The following is an 18,415-nucleotide window of genomic DNA, read 5'->3' on the forward strand; positions in this document are numbered from 1 at the left end:
AAGAGTCTAGAATTTCTTAGGATGAGGATAAATTAGATTTTTAGGAAATAAATAAAGTTTTATTTATTTCAAGGGTTTGGGTTGAGGAGATATTTATTAAAAACTTTTTTTAATAAACATGAGGATTAATATTTAATCTTAATTAAATATTTTGAGTTGGGATTAGGGGTAGGAAATGCTGGGATTAGCCTTTAATCAAAATTAAAGAAGGATTAGAAGATTTTGGAAGAGGTTAGTGGTATTAAGGAAATTGGCCAAGTTTTGGGCAAAAAATAATTTTTTTATTTATTTTGAGTTTTTTGGTCAATTTATTAATTAAATAATTAATAAATAAGAAAATAATGTTTAAATAAGATTTAAACATTTTTGGGAGGGATTCCTTAATTAAATATTTTTAATTAAGATAAAGGGATTTAATGGCATAAAAATTAATTAATTAATTAAATAAATAATTAATTAATAAATGATGATGTCATCAGGAATTTTTCAGAAAATAAAAATACTTTATTTTCTAAAAGTTTTTAGGTGTCTACACCTTATACATCATGAATAAATTCCATTTGTTTTTTATATGGAAAAAATGAGGGAAATAAATTGTCAAGAATATTTATTTGCTTTCTCTAATTAAAATATAATAGTCAATTGCTATTTCATTTTAAAATATTTTGTTATATTTATTTTTATATAGTTTTTTAGAAAATATTTTGTTTGTAATTTTTTTTTTCATTGTTGAATGTGGTGTATCATTATTTATGAAATAAGTTTGGAACTTTCCTCATGAAATTGAAGCAATGATTTTGTTGTTTTGTTTTGACAAAACCAATAAACCTCTAAGTGAGCTTCGTGATTTCAACAATTCATAGCTTATGATATTGACAAAAAGTTCTTTGACTTTCTAACACTAATTATGTTAATTTCTATTTTCTTAAATTTAGTCTCTCCTTAACTTTATTTAGAATTTATTGTTATAATGTTACATGATTGTTACATTATTTATTAGAAATTATTATGTCTAATTACATTTATAACCAATCATATAATAATAATAAAATGTTACTTGTGAAGTTATCTTTTGATTAATCTCAATATTTCAAATCTTTCTTCTTTCTATCTTTATTTTGTAAGGATAATAAAATAAATTTATTATTTGTTAAATTAGAAAGTATACTTTTTAAAATAATAAACATCATATAATGGTTAGGATTTACATGATAGTTAGTATTATGGTTAGAGTTAGGATTTTGATTAGGTTTAGAGTTTAGGTTTAAGAGTAGGACTAGGACTAGAAGTAGGACTAGAGTTAGGATCTTAGTTAGGGTTGAGGTTTGAATAATTGTTATTGTTCTTGTTATCATTATAACTAGGACTAGGGTTTAGAATTATGATTATGGTTAGGTTTAAGGTTTATATCATCATTAGGATTAGGTTTTGATTACGATTAATATTTAGGGTTAGGCTTAGGTAAGAATTTAGGTTAATGCAATGGTTAGGATTAGGATAGGGCTTGAAGTTTGGGTTATGATATTGTTTAGGATTTAGGTGTAATTTTTGAGTGAGTGTTAGTGTGAGAGCTAAGGTTAGGTTAGGATTGTGAATATGGTTTATGGTTAAGGAAAGTAGTTATATCATGGTTAGGGTTAGAATTGTAATTAAAGTTTAGGATAGGAATAAAGGTTAGATTTAGGAATACAATTACTTTTATGGTTAAAGTTAGCATTAGAATAGTAGTTTAAGTTTATGTTATGATTAAGGTTTAGGCTATGTTTACAATTTGAATTATCATTGCAATTTAATATTTGTGATAAGATTTAAGATTAATGTTTATATTAATGTAGAAGGACCATCTTCCTTTTGATATGAATTTTAATAAATAAATAAGAGACCGAATTATTTTCTTACTTTGCCTTGAAAATCACTTTAGCGTACCTATTGCACCCATGGCTAGTGCTAGGCTGGTACTAATAGTTACCGTACTAATTCTCAAAACCAACATACGGCCATCCGGTTTTCCCGGCTCGTAAATTTTCTAAATCCCCTGCGTTGCCTCGACCATCGGTTCAGAAAAATCTTATCAGTCAAAGGGAATTCTTAGCCAATACTGATTTGACAGGCCTGGCAACAATCCCACATCGAAAAAAAGGAGAAAACAAAAACAATTCGGAAATGGCGATATCACCGACAGGAACAGCAGCCGGCGCCGCCACCAATAGAAGCAACAGCGGATCCACAATAGCCTCCAACACCAACCCGATGCAAGCCTGGTGGGAAACCATAGCCAAAGCTCGCTCTGCAATTCAAGCCCTAATTTCCATTCTGGGCAACAATGAGTCCTACGAAGGCCTAATAGATTCCGAAAGCCCTGCGAAGGCTCTCCTCGACAGCCGCGAAGTTGCAGAAGCAATCGCGGACAGATTTCTTCATCACCAATCTTCAGGCTCTGCCTCTGATCCACTCTGCCGATGGCTCTACGAAACATTTCAGACGCAGGATCCGGACCTTCACTTGGTTGTCCTCAGGTATGTGCCGCTTGTGGCAGGACTTTACTTATCTCGCGTTGTTAACCAGCACGAGGGTTCTGAGCAGCAGGTTCAACCATTAGCGGGCTTTGAGGCCGTTTTGCTTGCTCTGTATACGGCTGAAGCCAAGGCGAGAGGCGGCCGTCCTGTGCTCATCCATGTACCTGACCTGGCCCAGCCTAGCCTTTATCACGCTCCCAGAAATCCTGCTCCTGAGGGTTCTCTAAGCCCGCTAGTCGGTCAGCTTTGCGCTCCTCTTGAACCCCATGGTGCCGTAAAGTCCACCAAAAGGGCTTCCATTGTCGGTGTTGCTCTCGACCTGTTCAACAGAAAGATTGCTCTCATGCCCGCCGAGTCAAAGGTGGAGGCTTGCGAGTTTGTGCAGGGACTTGCCGGGCAAAACTGCGCGTGCGCCCGTTGTTATACAGACGAGTTTATTACAGAGAATCATCCCGAGCCTAACCCTAACATTGCCCCAAATCATGACCCTAACCCTAGCAGTGGTCCGAGGACCCTGATCGACGAGTTGAGGAAATTCGGTATTGAGGAGGGCATCAATGGGGGGAGTCCAAGCCCTAAAGGTGATCGAGGGACTGGTTCGGTAGATTGTTGTAGTGGTGTCGTTGATGAAAGCCGTGCCAAGGGCGCCAGGGTTCCTTTAAATTGGGAGATGCTACAGCCGATGTTGAGAATTCTGGGGCACTGCCTGCTGGGGCCTCGGAATCCGCAGGAAGTTAAGGATGCGGCATCGTCCGCAGTTCGGGTGCTTTTCGCAAGAGTTTCTCATGATTTGGTGCCTGAAGCAATTTTGGCAACTAGGAGTCTTGTGAGATTGGATGTGTCTGCCCGAGCGAGTGCGGCAAGAGTTGCTGCGGCCACTGCTGATGCTTCTGCAAGTAAGAATAGTACGCCCACTAAGCGCCGGAAGCCTGAGATGCTGCTGGTGTCTAAGTGAAAGTAAGGTCATTCCTTTTGTTCTCTTTTAATTCCGTTGCCTATTCTTCCGATAACTACATGCACAAAGATCAAGAGGGTTTGGTAGTGTTCTTGGCTAGATATTTCAAGTTTTCATGTCTTAAGATGTTTGGTATGCCAATTTTTTGGACACTTGCCCCGAACTTGCGAGGGTTGGGAGTTGACGTTGTGTTGTAGTGCATGGTATAATAGTTATTTATTGGTCAGAATATTTTAGTCACGGTTCAAGATACCTGCAAATTGGTAATGCCCATCTTTTGAAAACTTGCCCTCCACTCTTAGTGTTGTGAGTCCAGAAAGAAGATTTCGTCTTTGTGTTATAAGAGTGGTTGGATGGTCCTCGGTTAATGATAAGATTGCAAGAATCACACACAGAGAAAGTTCTGTCGTCCATCTTTGTCTTATAGATAATGTACAGCATGTACTTGGTATTGCCATTTAATTGATGAAAGTAAAGAGAACTATTTTTAGATCAAGTCATGGATAAATATGTGTCTTTTAGTTTTACAAAATTTCTTTTAATTTTTATTTATGTGAGAGAGCGGTCACACAACTTCTGAATTTGAGAAATCTTAGAAGTAATCGCTATCACTGGCCGCTCATTAAGGCCAGTGTTGGTGCAATTAGATATATCTTCTCAGTCAGACACTATCAGATTTATATTATATTCTTTTTCTTTGTGCAGTTATGCACTATGGGATGCCAATCAGAGATTTTCTTAATCATATCTTGCGTTTTCCATTTGGATTTTTGAAAGGTATTCTGATTTTTAATGTGCTTATAATGGTGATGATGGCGAGTTCATTTATATTTGACTAAATGTCAGCTTAAAATGAAAATAAATAAATAAAGTGCAATTAGATGATATAAATTAATATGAAATTCTACTGGAGGCCCCTGGAGAAGCTACAACACATCAAAATTAGATTGACAATAATTGCAGATCAATCACTCTCAAATAGGTGCATTTGTCTTTGGCTTCTCCTATGTAACATTAAATGCACAAATGTAACTGACACTCAATGATCTTCTATTTGCCTGAATCAACTGTAATGTAGTATTAGCTTTACCCTGCTACACTGAACAGAGGCCACCTGCACAGCACTTACAATTTGCTTGGTGTTGCTGCTCTGTCTAAAGGAACGAATTGTCAATCTCTAGCTAGATATAGTAGTTCTAACTTCTGGATCTAACTGTTATTCCGTATGATCCTAATGGGTGATGCTAAAAATAGCAGTACAGTTAAATCCAGAAGTATTACATCTAACTTTATGGACTGTAGAAATATCATGTTTACTATTGATCTCTAGCTTGTGAAATTACACTGTCTAGTCCATGACAGGCCTTCAAAACAGTCAGTCATGTATAAAGAGAGCTTTATATTTACAGTTTATAATCACCGGAATTTATATAACAGCAGATAGCTAGCGGTTTCAATATGATAGAAGGTAGTAAATATGTTGGATATTATCATATGAATATTTATTTTATCCCCCTGTTTTTGATGCCAGATGATGATGCGTTGCAGAAATCTTACAAAGAAAAACTGTTCCAACGATGTCTTCTTTTTTTAAGCCTGTGAGGATTTTGAAAAATTCACATTGATATATATTTTCTTAAATTTGTCTGAAAAGTACATATTGGTTTTGTTAAATTGCGTTGTCAAGGTTCAATTGTGTTTTTTGTGGCGTTATTTTTGAAGAAGATTGTATGTGTAATGAGGAAGTGTCTGGAGGTCTCATTTCAGATTGGCCTACCCTGTTGTGAATAAAATGTACAGGATGCATGCAATAAAATTAAGTTTTATATATGCAGGACATGCAAGATGCTTGTAGATAGTGTTCTTCGTCAAATTTATGGACTAATTAGTTCTCTTGATTTCAAGTGATAGTGAGTCTCAATTTTTTGGTCCTAGGTTGTTTAGATTAGCTTGATTGTTTTGTATTGTGATCTTTAATTCTAGTTGTGATCATATCATTTTTGTAGTGCATCTGTGATGGCAATTTCCTAGGTATATTGAGGAAAATTAATTTCTGGTTGCTATTGAAGATTTAGCTGCAGATCAACCTGCTTTGCTGTGTTCGATGAGCTGCATGGGCTTTCATGACAGGAACATGAGTTTTGTTCTTGCAAAGGTTTTAGCCTTGGATGTTTATTGGCCTATATAATGGTTAGTCTCAATACCGAGGTGAGAAATAGACTAGTGGACACCATTGCTTTTGTTTGTGTATATTTATATTGTTGTCTTGTTATTAAGTATGAGGTTGGTATTGGTAACATGAAGCCTACCCGGTTGTGCGTGCTGCACCGATTGTTGATACAATGTTCATAGATAGCATTACAATGACAGAGTTTACAAATTTATTGTAGCTTTATAAATTCAAATTTCAAGTTGCTTTTGCTCTAACTTCTTTCTTAAAATTTGTATTAATTTGTTTGTTTGAGCAGATGACTATTGTGGGGTTGCCTTGGAAATGTGGAAGTTGTTTATGGGTAGAGCATCTTGTTCTAGGAAGAATCTAGGTTATTTCAATTGCAAATTTTAATTGTTGCGAGCAGGGAATTAATTTGTTGACATATTAATCTTTCCCATTTGACTATAGTGGCTTCTTGTGAGATTAATTCTTAAAGGCAAGTTCAATAACCTAAATTACACGACTTCAAGAATCCGCACAAGTTGTATGATTAGCTAAAAGAAAGTGGCTATGTAACCTTGAAGCGTGCTCGTCCATTAAAATTTCAATTCTTCTATCACTTAGATACATACTATAATGTCATTGCTCTTCCGAAGCAATAAATAAACCTTCTAAGATCGTTCTTGGGGGACATATTTCTGTGAAGGTGGTTTTGGTGGTTTATATACCATAGTTCCTAGACTCAGACTCGACTCTAACTTGACAAAGGTTACTCGACTTATGAATTGTGTTGAACTTGTTCATGACTTGGCAGAGCGACAAAACCCTTGAAATTTGGAGACTTTTTAGGACTTAAAGAACTTTCCATTATCTAACAAAGCTTAAAGACACAATAATATCATGAAATAGAAGGTAATTTGATCACATACATTGATTACGTAAGTTCACAGGTAAATTTTATAGTTATTAAGAAAATTTTAAAAACTAAAATTAAAAATCAGGCGAGTTAGGCAAGTCAGTGATTGTGACTCGGAGGGTCAAGATTATGGGTTGTTTTGACCCGGTAGGGGTGACTTGACTTGTGTGACTCGCGACGAGTCTTGATTCATTGGTATATATTATATTCTATACACAATACTTGAAATGCTAGTTGTGAAAAGATGCATATTAATATAATAATAAGTAAAATTGCAAATGCCAAGTACAAACTACAATATACTCGAACCTTGATGTTTTAATAAATCAAGAATATTTTATAGGGAATATCAAATTACTAATTACTATTATAAACTATAATAGTAAATAAAATTACTGAATTAACAAATGGAAGTTTTATATTTGTATCAAAAATATGACAATAGCACCACATGAATTGCAAACATAGAAACCCTAGTTTTTATTTTTATTTAGGGTAGCAAACATAACTAGCAATAGTATATGCAATGATAACTAGTATTTTTGTAAACTACGTTACCACATTCAATTAGGAAACCAAGAATTCACAATTCAGTTTGCTTGCAATTCAAAGTTGGTTGGTATTTGCCCATAATTCTATTTCAGTTTGAGAAATTTGGTCAAAATATGAAGTTTCAGACTTTTGGCGACTTTCAAGAGAATTTGGTAGACTTTCAAATGCACCATGCGAGCTTGGGAAGAATTTGGGAGGAATTGGGCTCCCAATATTAGCTTTTGTTGACTTACAGTAAAGCTTTTATCTTAGTTGCCGATTTGTGAAACGAATCCGATTGAGGTACGCGAATTGGATCCATGGATTTTCGTGTGTATATATATATATATTTATGTACAAAAAACTAAGAGAAATTATTTCATAGTATGAATCTATGATTCTAGTATGCATCTATGAATCTAGTATACTTGATAATTGATCTATTTTCATGATTATAAAGAAAATAAGAACATTCACATTCATGATTTTATGTTTTGTGCCTTGTATTGCCACAGATTCTTGCTTGGATCCTTGATTCTGCCTTGTGGATCCATTAGCATCCTTGGGTCGCGGATCCTGATAGATCCAGAAGCAGGATCCTAGCCCCTAGGATCCACGTGCGATTTTGGATACGGATCGGACCCGAATTTGGATTCGAGGTTTGATACGCGAATCCAATGACTAAGGCTTTTATTGACTTTTTAGGTCTATTCGACCCTCAAAACCTAGAATTGACTTCTATGTAAAGTGTTTTTTGCCATTCTATCATTTGTGCATTTGTGAACAAGAAGAAAAACTTCTTGCTTCCATTGTTAAACTTTTTTTTGGTTGCCATTGCTAGAGGAGTGTTGATAGGTGATTTTTGAATGCTCTAAGCTTGTTTGTGAGTTATTCCTATGTGGTTGCAAGTGTGGACAACTCAAAGACATTGAAGAGGAAGATTTCAACAAAAAAGGTAAGGTTTTGTTTATTTTGTTTGTTTTCAAAAGGTTTTTTGCATTTTTTTTACAAAAAGAAATGAGCTCTCTAGTTTTTTTTTTTTTTTTTTTTTTCATTTAAAAAAAAAACTTTGTGTTGTTTGTAGATTCATAGAATGGCTAGTGTTTCTAAGACTGAAATCTCCCACTTCAAAAATAGATAGATGCTCTCCACTATGGACATATGTGGAAATGGTTCTACCAATGCCTGATGAAGGAATTTTTTTTTGGATTTTCCAGCCATTGCAAAGAGGAATTTAATAGCTCATTTAGTAAAGTGAAAAGCACATTTGTTGTTTATTCCTCAAAAAAACATTAAATTTTGTACAAGGAAGCCAAGAGCTAATGAGACGCTTACCTAAAACCCTTCTTTCAATCCACATTTTCAACAAATATAGTCAAGAGGAAAAACAAGGATTTGAAGCAACTGGGATTCTCATCCTTTGCAAAAGTCTAGAAACAAAACAAAACATCATCTATGGCTTCAATTTCTTGTCCCAATGAACCACTCGCATTGGGCCATCCATTCTTGGGTACTCCTCAAGAGCCGGTTGCAAATAGGAGAGCAAAGGGCCCTTAGAAATATTTTTTTAGAATGAAGCTAGAGAGATTGCTGAGGAAGACATAACAAGATGCATCTATTCAAATGGATGGTCATTTAATGTTGTTCGATCACAATATTGGCAAAGAGTGGTGAGATCAATTAATGAAGCTCCAAAGGGGTTCAAGGACCCAAGTTAATAGGAAGGTGCACACCAATGTATTAGATACAGAGGTGATCAATGTAGAGGCTCCCTTGCAGCCCATCAAGGATTCATGAATCAAAATAGATGTGACCATAGTATCCGATGGATGGAAAGATAAGATGAATCAACCTTTAGTCAATGTTATTGCCATAAGAGGTGAAATGATTTTGAACGTTGTGGTTTGTGAACGGAGGTGAAGGATGGTCCTTTCATTACAAACATTCTCATTCAAGCCATTGAGCAAGTTGGCCCACAAAATGTTGTTTAGGCAATAATTAACAATGCCAAGAATTGTAGGGTTGCTGGGTTATTGGTCGAGGAGTGCTTCAAACACATTTTTTGGACACCTTGTGTTTACACACACTCAACCTAATGTTGCAAAAAAATGGTACTAAAATTGAGTGGAACAAAAAAATGTACAAAGATGCATAAAAGATCTAAAAGTTCATTGTAAACCACTGTATGATGCAAGCTATATTTAGATGATTTTCAAAATTTGAGCTCTTGAAGTTAAGTTATTTTATTTAAAAATTAAATATGTTTTAGAAAATTAGTCACTTTAGTAATTTTCTATGTTTTTAAATTTAAATTATTAACTCAATTTCAATTTATTATTGTTTTGATTTTGAAATTGGTTGCTGAGGCTTGCTTTGCCTCCAACACCATTGTTTTGAGATACCTTGTCAAGGTTAAAGAGGCATTGTCTAGAATGCTAATCAGGTTTTAACTGTAGCATATGAAGGCAATCTACTAAGTATCAGGGAAACTTCCATTAAGATATTGAATACTAGATGACTCATGGTGGAATCCTCCCAAGTACCTCATGAGCTTCATTGAGCCTATATTAAGTATGATATGATACACTAACATGGATAAGAATTGCTTGGCTGAGGTATATGATGGCGTAGACTCAATGATTGAGGATATTAGAAATATCATATATGTGAGAGAGTAAGATCTTGAAGAAAGGGTTTTCAATGAACCACATATAATCATGTTAGAGAGATGAAACAAAAGGATTACCACTTTGCATCTCCTTGCCTATGCATGGAGCCCAGGTTCTATAGTCAATTGGTCCTTAGGGGGAATACCACTAGAGTTGCCCCATATTGAGATCCTAAAGTTGCTAATGGATACAAGGCAACCCTTCAAAGACTCTTTCCTAAGCACATACAACCTACAATGATGTTTGAATTCACGAGTTTCACAAGCATCGATGATTGTGGTCTTGATGCTCTTGAAGATGAAAATTGCTGATGCTCATAAATGGTGATACCTCTGTGGACAAATGTACTAGCAACCATTGCCATCAAAATTTTATCACAAGTTGTTCAGATTCTAATTTCTAAATTCTTGTTGATGAATATTGAATATATTTTTTAAATTTTTTTATTCAAAATCCTAGCTCTCTAATTTCAAAATCTTAAATCTTGATGAGAAGCTAGTTCATCATCATCCTAGAGGAATTGGAGCACATACTCCTTCATCCACTCAATAAAATGCTATAGACTAAAAATTCCAAGAAGGTAGGTAACTTTGCCTTTGTGCATTTAAACTTGAGGCTCACAACACACAAATATAATGCTTACAAAAAAGGGGAGGCAAAGCAATTGGGATATTTAACTAGAGTGTGTGGAGTTGGAAGATTTGATTGCCCACTTGATGCATTTGCAATTGATGATGTTGATCATGAGCTACCTAGTAATGTTGATGCTGATTGTGAGGTTGAGCTTGACGTTGCTAGTACTGATGCTAGTGACAGTTTTTGTGCTTGTAAATTGCAACGAGAGAATGTTAATGATTTGTCTGATGGTTTTTGATGATATGTGATCATTGATGGCTGATAATTAATATTGACATTATTGTTTTTGAATTAAAACATTGATATGGTGTTGTATTTTGGCATTTTGTTATGTCATTTGGACTAAAACAGCAATACATGTGGTGGTGTATTTTGCTACGTTGCTTTAGTACTAGCATAGTGGTGTATGAACTTATTTGCTGCAGGACACACATGCATATGCACACACATGCACAAGTGTATTAAATTCTTGTACGAACAGACCCAAAATGACTCCCAACCCAACCCATAATTTTTTTAGACAAATTTTGAACCCAAATCTCGAATTTGCATCTGTATTGAAATTTCAACTGATAACTTAATTTGTAAACGATTTAAAGATACCCTTCAATCAACCAAAAATATATCTATAAATCTGACTTGCTTACTGATATTAGAAGAAAACAAGAATTAAAAAAAAAATATTATTGTTTAAATGTGTTGGTATAAGAGACTTTTAGAAGTCTTGAGATGCCTAGATGCCTAGGGGACTCTGGGTGTCCCTTAGATGCCTAGGGGACTCCTAGGCGTCCTTGAAATGTCTAGGGGACTCCAGATTACCCCTACATTTTGATGAAGATTGAGTAGTGGTTGCAGGACACCAAGTACCCTTACCCAAGTCTCTAGGATGCCTCGATATTAGAAACTCAAGGGTTTATGTGTAGATGCGTCCCGGAGTTTCAGTACAAATAAATGAGGAGACTTGACTAGCTTTAATCAAATACGCAGTGTTCCAGGGAGTCCCATACCCTTACCAAACACTAGCGTCTTGGGGACACGAGGATGACAGTGACCCCAAGTTCCTAGCCATGTTAGCAATTGTTGCCTGAGGTTGGACCTCATGTGGAATGAACAGAGGTCTCCTTTCACTATATTTTGTACTTGATTTGATATCATGCTACTCTATTTAGTGCGTTACTTTGTAATAGTCCTGCTGTCCCCAAATTGAGGCCCCTTTGTACCCGCATCCTCAATAGCAATGTAACTATGCAGATATTCATGGAAAATAATGATTTTTTTAAAAGTCAATGACAAACTTATGATCGGTTTAGTAAATGATAAATTGGTTTGTAGAGCTCTATGTAATTCACCCAATATCACAGAAAGCTGCACTAAAATACAACAGAGGAAAGAGTTATTTAGATTGCCAAAATCTAGGAATGTTAATTTGGTACTATATTTGCTAAGTTAGCCAAGTGGATGAGTATGCAAATATGCTGTAATATGTTAAAGATGAATTTCATGCTTAGTATGGGGATTAGTAAATTAATATTGCTTTAGTTTCCTCTAATCAATCTTGTGTTCTAATTCTTGCATAATGCAGTTGTGTTGCTTTTGGATGCTTGAATAATTGGAAAAGATAAGTCCTCAAGCTTGCCATCTCACAATCCATTTTAGAAGAACCATGTTGCTACACAGTTAATTTTGCTGTATGTGATCTAAAGAAACCAGAGTTGACTTTACTCCAAGATACTCCTAGTAGGCGATTGGTAGGTCACATAGCTATAAAAGGCTAGAGGATGTAGATCTAAGTTAAATTTTATTGGGAAAGAATAACATTAGTGGCTATTCTTTCTTGAACAAGTTAAAACTCTTGTTCCTTTTGAATAGTGTGTATTGTATTATTGGAATTATATCCTCCCATTTTAGTAATGAGCATATTTTCATTTTAATGGTGGCTTGCCATTAACTTATTTCATGGTCACCCTGAATTTAAAAAAATGAGTTGCATTTCATTTGTAATTACCTGGCTTTTTTAATAAGAGCATCTCCGTTGGATTCAGGGTATCAATTTATCAATTAGACTACCCAATGTCAAGATACTCCCACCTATTGAGATGATTAATTTCTCTCGGTATTCCTCTATGTTGAGATGATTGCATTTCTAGGAATCACGTCCTTGCTCTTTTTTCTTTATTCATATTTATTGATTGGTAAATGATTTAATAGGCATTTCTTCTAGGGCTTGGATGTTTGTTAGTAAGGAGCATGCGAGGATTATAATTGTGATGACAATGGTAGTTTTACTACCCCATTTGTTTTTTATTTAGCCTCTTAAAGGTGTTTACCATTTGAGTGGCTACTACATTGGTGTTTACAAGAAGATCAATTTTAGGGGTCATAGTGGAAAATGAGATCTTTAGTTAAAAATTTGGGGATTTCGTTTGACTAGGATATTTTCCAAGTTATCGATTTGGATTCAGGCACGAGAATTGGATCCACGGATTCATGATTTTTTTTTCCTATTATGATTTGTAAGGATTCATGTGTGTGTATGTATATATGAATAAAAGGTTCGTTTTAGTGTTACATGGAAAAAAAAATCAAAAAATCATTTTTAATGAAGATTGGACCCACTTTATGAACTTATGGCCCATGGATCTGTAGAGATCCTCACATTATCCTTGCAAGATCCATCTTTTACTTTGTGATTCCGAGTGGATTTTCGAGTGTATTTTAGCCTATGGGTCTAGGTGGATCCGTCTGGACACACAGGGTGCCTAGATCGGGATGAATCCACTTAGAATTAGGACTCGGATCAGATATAGACTCGGATCGAGGGTCTAGGGTTGGAATCCAATTTCAATGGGTAGGTTTTATCAACCTTCTGAACTGTTTTGAAAAAAATATTGCTGATGGTTGAGGGTATTTCATTCGAAGGTTTTAAATATTTATATCTTACTTCATAAAGATTGTTTCTCTGGTCAATTCCAAATTTCTATGACCAGGCAAAAAGCTTAAGAATGCTATTCACTCATTTTACATCCAGATAGTTTCTAGTATATTTAGATAGTTGCTGAATACCTAGTACATACTACAGATATGTAGGACAATCCATATGAATATTGGTAGCATAGAAGATGAAGCATTTGAGCGGGAGTGTGGGTTTTTCAAATTCTGGAGATGCAAGGATGAGGACTAGGATGATGATCTGGGTGGATTGAGAGAGTTTGGACGATGTTTTTGTGGTTTGAAGCATTTGCCTGCAATCATGGGTTTTAGTCTGTTGTTTTTGGATCCCTTTGTTGCACCTATGATGAGCACTGGCTCTACTTGTCCGACCTTTGCCCCTTTGGGTTTGAGAAGTACCTTTTTGTGATGGGCATGCTCATGTGGCTCGAGGATTGTTGAAAATATAAGATAGGCTAGGTTATTGAGAGGGGAGGGGTGAATTAGTAACCAATAAAACTTAATCTTAATTCACCAATTAATCTTTCGTATGTATTCTGATCTAATTGCATGCATGAAAAACTGAAAGCATTAAAACATGCATAATGCTTTGACACGCAATATGGTAACCTAAAAACCTTCCAAATAGAAAGTAAAATTGGGGTGGGGATGATAACCACAAGCTTTAGTACTATAGTATAAAGTTGGCCTGTTAAAGCTTACAATGACCACTTTTGTGATCTGCCCTATTAGGAGCAATAAGGACTGCTAGGTCCACCTTGCAAAAGGATTTACAAAGATATAGTGAAGTATGCACTCGGTCAAGAGACTTACAAAAGATTGTTAAGTCTACCTTGTGAAAGGATTTAACTGTTCCACTTGTTGGCTGATCTCAGATTTGCAACTTTGATTTGCTGAATGAGATTCCTTTGGAGTGTAATGATCACCTTGTTGTGATGGATAAATCTTTGGTGCTCCTTATACTGCTTGTAACCTTCTTACTTCACACTTTTGCTCTTATATATATATATATATCTTTCTATTTTCATACCATTTTCTCTTTGGATGTGATACAATATGTTACATATATACCAATCCAATTTACAATTCATCAAAGTCGGCTACAATACAAGTTTCACCAAAGTCAGCCCAACTGCAAGTACTCGAGTTTTGAAGACAAACTTTGTGAGGTTCTGACACACGGCAACCATTGTCAACGCTCGGCATCGTCATGTACTTGGTGGACGTAGAAGCTCAGCTCATACTAATCACTTCCAAGTAGCTTGAACTCGGTATGCACTTGTGATTCGGTGAACATTGCGAAACTCGACATATAAACTGAATTACTTGGTTGACACTGCATAGCTCGGTCAACACTATTAGTGCAAGTTCGGTATAAACTGAATCACTTGGTTGACACTGCTCGGTGCAAACTGAATATTGTTTCGAGCACTAGGTAGCAACTGTAGAACTCGGTAGAGCTTGAATTACTTGGTTAACACTATAAACTGCAAGATAAGCTCGGTAGCTACTAACTATCTGATTAAGCATGTGTGTCACTAATAAACAAACTTGACTGTAATGTCAACAGAGGACATGCTGTTTTCCTCCTTTTTGTGGCCATCAAATCCCCAAAAAATGCTGTGTTTTCAGGTGTTCTGTGGATAGTGCTTCTGCTACTCTGTTGGCGGCTGTGAATGCTATGGTTTCTTTACCCCTTTGCTTGGTGTTGAGACTCATCTTCGCTTTTTCCCTTCACATTGGGAGTTTGTCTTGGTGGGTGGAGAACTGATGGACAGCTTTATGTTGGGTGGAAATTGTCTACTCAAGTTTGTTCTTGTTAAGGTTGGTACCCTTTGCTTGGTGTTGAGATTCATCTTCGCTTTTTCCCTTCACATTGGGAGTTTGTCTTGGTGGGTGGAGAACTGATGGATACGGTGGATAGCTTTATGTTGGGTGGACATTGTCTACTCAAGTTTGTTCTTGTTAAGGTTGTCGGTACCCTTTGCTTGGTGTTGAGACTCATCTTCGCTTTTTCCCTTCACATTGGGAGTTTGTCTTGGTGGGTGGAGAACCGATGGACACGGTGGACAGCTTTATGTTGGGTGGACATTGTCTACTCAAGTTTGTTCTTGTTAAGGTTGTCAGTATCAGGCGTGTGGAGGATGCCCTGTTTGAATTTGATGGTGTGGGGGTGACAGAGAATGCGCTGTTCTTCTCTTTTGGCCCATCAGTGTTGTGGGTTTATTTGCAAAATTGCCTGTCATTGTTGGGCTGTTGTGGACTTGGATGTGAGTGCCGCCCAGTTTGTTATGAACTTTATGGAATGGGCCTGTCTTATGGGCTGCTCTTTGGATGTGGACAGTGCTATTACCATTTTTTAGGGTGGAGTCTCTTTTTGTCTTGTCTACCTCTGCTTTCTTTTGATACAGGCGGGGAGGGTACTGTTGCTTTTTGTGGGTCCTTGGGCTGTGTATGCCCCATGCTAGTGGTGGTTTCCTTATTCCCTCTTTGGGTGTGGTTCTGAAAGTTGGTGGTGGCAAATGCTTTTCATCCCTTTGTGGTGGGTTTCTTAGTGATAGTGAAGCTCAGATAGTTGTCCCTCTGACACCCTGCTTTGTTTGGGGCTTTGGACTTGCTTAGTACAGTGTTCCTCAATTTTGATCAACACTTTTCTTCTTGGGTGTGCTCTGTTTTTGGAACATAGAATTGATTAAGGAGTATGGTTTGGGCAGCACTATGGCTCTATCTGAAGATGAGGAAGTTGAGATTGAGGGTGGGATGTTGGGTGTCCAAAGCGGTTGGATGCCCTTGTTGTGATTTCTGGCGTCGAGGAAGTGTTATGGCAACAAGCAAATGGGATGATTCTCCTGTTTGCTGATGAGGGTGATATGGGATTCTGCTCCCTTCTCTAGGATTGGATGCCATGTTTTTGTGTTGCTCTTGTAGTGACTGGAGTCGAGGAAGTGTTATGGCAACAAGCAAATGGGATGATTCTCCTGTTTGCTGATGAGGGTGATATGGGATTCTGCTCCCTTCTCTAAGATTGGATGCCATGTTTTTGTGTTGCCCTTGTAGTGACTGGAGATGTCGCAGGCTGTGGCCTGGTTGATGGGAATGTGTTGCTCCAGATATTGTTGGGGCTTGAAAATTTGTATTGATTTTCATGTCTTACGTTCATTGCATTGAGCTTGAAGATGGTGGCTCTTCAGGCTTATGGAGAATTGGAGTTGAGATTGGTAGCCTGATAATGATGGCGATTTTAGTAGAGTGGCATTTATTTTGGTTGCCATTCTTGAGACTGGTGGTTTTAGATTAATTTGTGATGAAACTTGCTGACATCTTCAGTGTTCTTTTCATCTTCTTTTTTGGACTGTCCATTTTAGTTGCTAAGGACAGTTGTCTTGTTTTCTTGTGGTCAGTTGTTTGCTGATAGTTGTCAAGGGCTTGCTCTGTTCTTTTGTTTTTTGGTTGAGGATTGCAGCAGGTTTGGTGGTTGTTACTAACCTTGAGGAGGGGTGTTCTGGTGGGTAGGAGGTAAGCTTTCAGTTTGTTTCTTCTTCTTTCATGGTTCCTATGGAGGTGGAAGCGTCTTCTCTGGAGGTGGATATTTGCTTCATGAGGAGGCTTGTAACTCTATGTGGGCTCTCTTCTGTAAATGTTTGGATGCGAGCTTATTTAACAGTGTGCTCCTTGTCCTGCTGGTCTATTCCTTCTTTGCTCCTATAAAGGTGGGCTCTTTTGCTATTGGGTGGAAAGGAGTTCTGCAGCTTGGGGCTGGATCTTTGGTTGGGATGATGCTGTCTTGAACACCTTTGTGTTTTCCAAGAGGAAGGTCTCGGGAGCCTTTCAAACTCCCTTTATTAGCTTTCCTCACTGGATGGGTTGTTGGCTGTATGCTGTTAAAGGCCTTTTTTGGCCTATTTGCTAAAAATGGTCAGTTGTGGCCCCTTTTCCAAGTGGCATATCTAAAGAAGTCAAGTTACTTTGCTGACAGTGTTCTGTTTGAGGCACTATTTTGTATTTGCTAGCACTTTTTCTGTTGTGCTGTTGATTCCTTGGCCCTTGGGCTGTGTTGTTGCAAGGGTCAGCCCCCTTGTTAGGCTGCCTATTTAATAAAGAACTAGTACATATCTAAATATATCTGTTGAAACTGAGAGTATATATTGGAATATTGTTATTTTCTAACGAGTTTTTTTAACTATTATATTCTATTTACATTTGTTTACTTAATTATTATTGAAATAGTTATTTTTTATTTTCTTGAAGAGTATTTTGTTCAATGAGAGTACTTTTATTTAGTTAAGAGTTAGTTTTTTCGTTTTCAAAAGAGTTCTATTATTTTATTTACTTAAATTTTGTTTTATAGTTCTCAAAAAATTATGTTTTGTGTTATGAACATGATCATGATCATGATATGACATTAGGTGTCTCACTACTTTTATTTTATTTACTTAAATTTTATGTTATAGTTTTCAAAAAATTATGTTTTGTGTGTTATGAACATGATCATGATCATGATATGACATTAGGTGCCTCACTACCACTGTTGAATGCCCCTGTTGCCATGTATATTGGAAGACCCTTTCCATGGGACTGTTAGGGCCCACTTGGCAAGCAGAACAGGAATACAAGAACAGAAATACCTATTCCAGGTTTGTTATTTTGGGAATACAAAATTGGAATACATATTCTTCTTTGTTTGGTCCTCCCAGAATTTGATAGGGAATATGTATAATCTGTTTGGTTGTGAAAAAGCGGAGTTGGAATAAGATTATTTTTTATTGTTATTTAAGATTTCTTTCATTATACATTTGAATGAGTTAGATTACTTTACAGGTTATTTTTTTTATGTTTTTCAATTTTTAGAGTTAAGTCACAAAGATCACATATGTCATTTTGGGTGATTCAAATATGGCTCTCCAACATGAGAACCTTATGGCCTTATCATTTGTGCACAACCTAAAATATAATAAATATTATTAAGCTAATAAATAAATTGTTTAAATAAAATTTTAAAAGATCATTACTCTAACATTTAAATTAGGATGTCATAATCTTTGCAAGTAAGATTCAAACTTCATTAACGCATTATGGTAAGTTATTATA

The 18,415-nt window shown here is 36.3% G+C and overlaps 1 protein-coding gene across 6 annotated transcripts; it reads left to right on the forward strand.

Moving 5' to 3' along the window:
* The first annotated feature begins 1,937 nt into the window (after positions 1-1,937).
* LOC149551310 (uncharacterized) lies at positions 1,938-18,119 on the forward strand. 6 transcript variants are annotated; one of them, XR_016352724.1, is made up of 3 exons: positions 1,961-3,473; positions 5,541-5,679; positions 17,839-18,119. XR_016352724.1 is itself a non-coding variant. In XM_089786866.1 (2 exons), exon 1 carries the CDS (start codon positions 2,164-2,166, stop codon positions 3,469-3,471), a length of 1,308 nt encoding a protein of 435 aa, XP_089642992.1. In that variant the 5' UTR covers positions 1,938-2,163; the 3' UTR covers positions 3,472-3,473; positions 17,839-18,119. The 6 variants fall into 6 exon arrangements, 3 of the variants coding, with proteins under 3 accessions (XP_089642992.1, XP_089642993.1, XP_089642994.1); XR_016352725.1 differs by lacking the exons at positions 5,541-5,679; positions 17,839-18,119 and adding exons at positions 4,177-4,248; positions 5,003-5,145 and having other exon boundaries at positions 2,017-3,473; XR_016352727.1 differs by lacking the exon at positions 1,961-3,473 and adding an exon at positions 7,915-8,028 and having other exon boundaries at positions 5,541-7,732.
* Positions 18,120-18,415: the final 296 nt, after the last annotated feature.

Source organism: Cupressus sempervirens, chromosome 6 (genome assembly GCF_028749045.1).
Source record: "Cupressus sempervirens isolate cs-2001-9-10 chromosome 6, ASM2874904v1, whole genome shotgun sequence".
In the NCBI taxonomy this organism is placed as follows: Eukaryota; Viridiplantae; Streptophyta; class Pinopsida; order Cupressales; family Cupressaceae; genus Cupressus; species Cupressus sempervirens.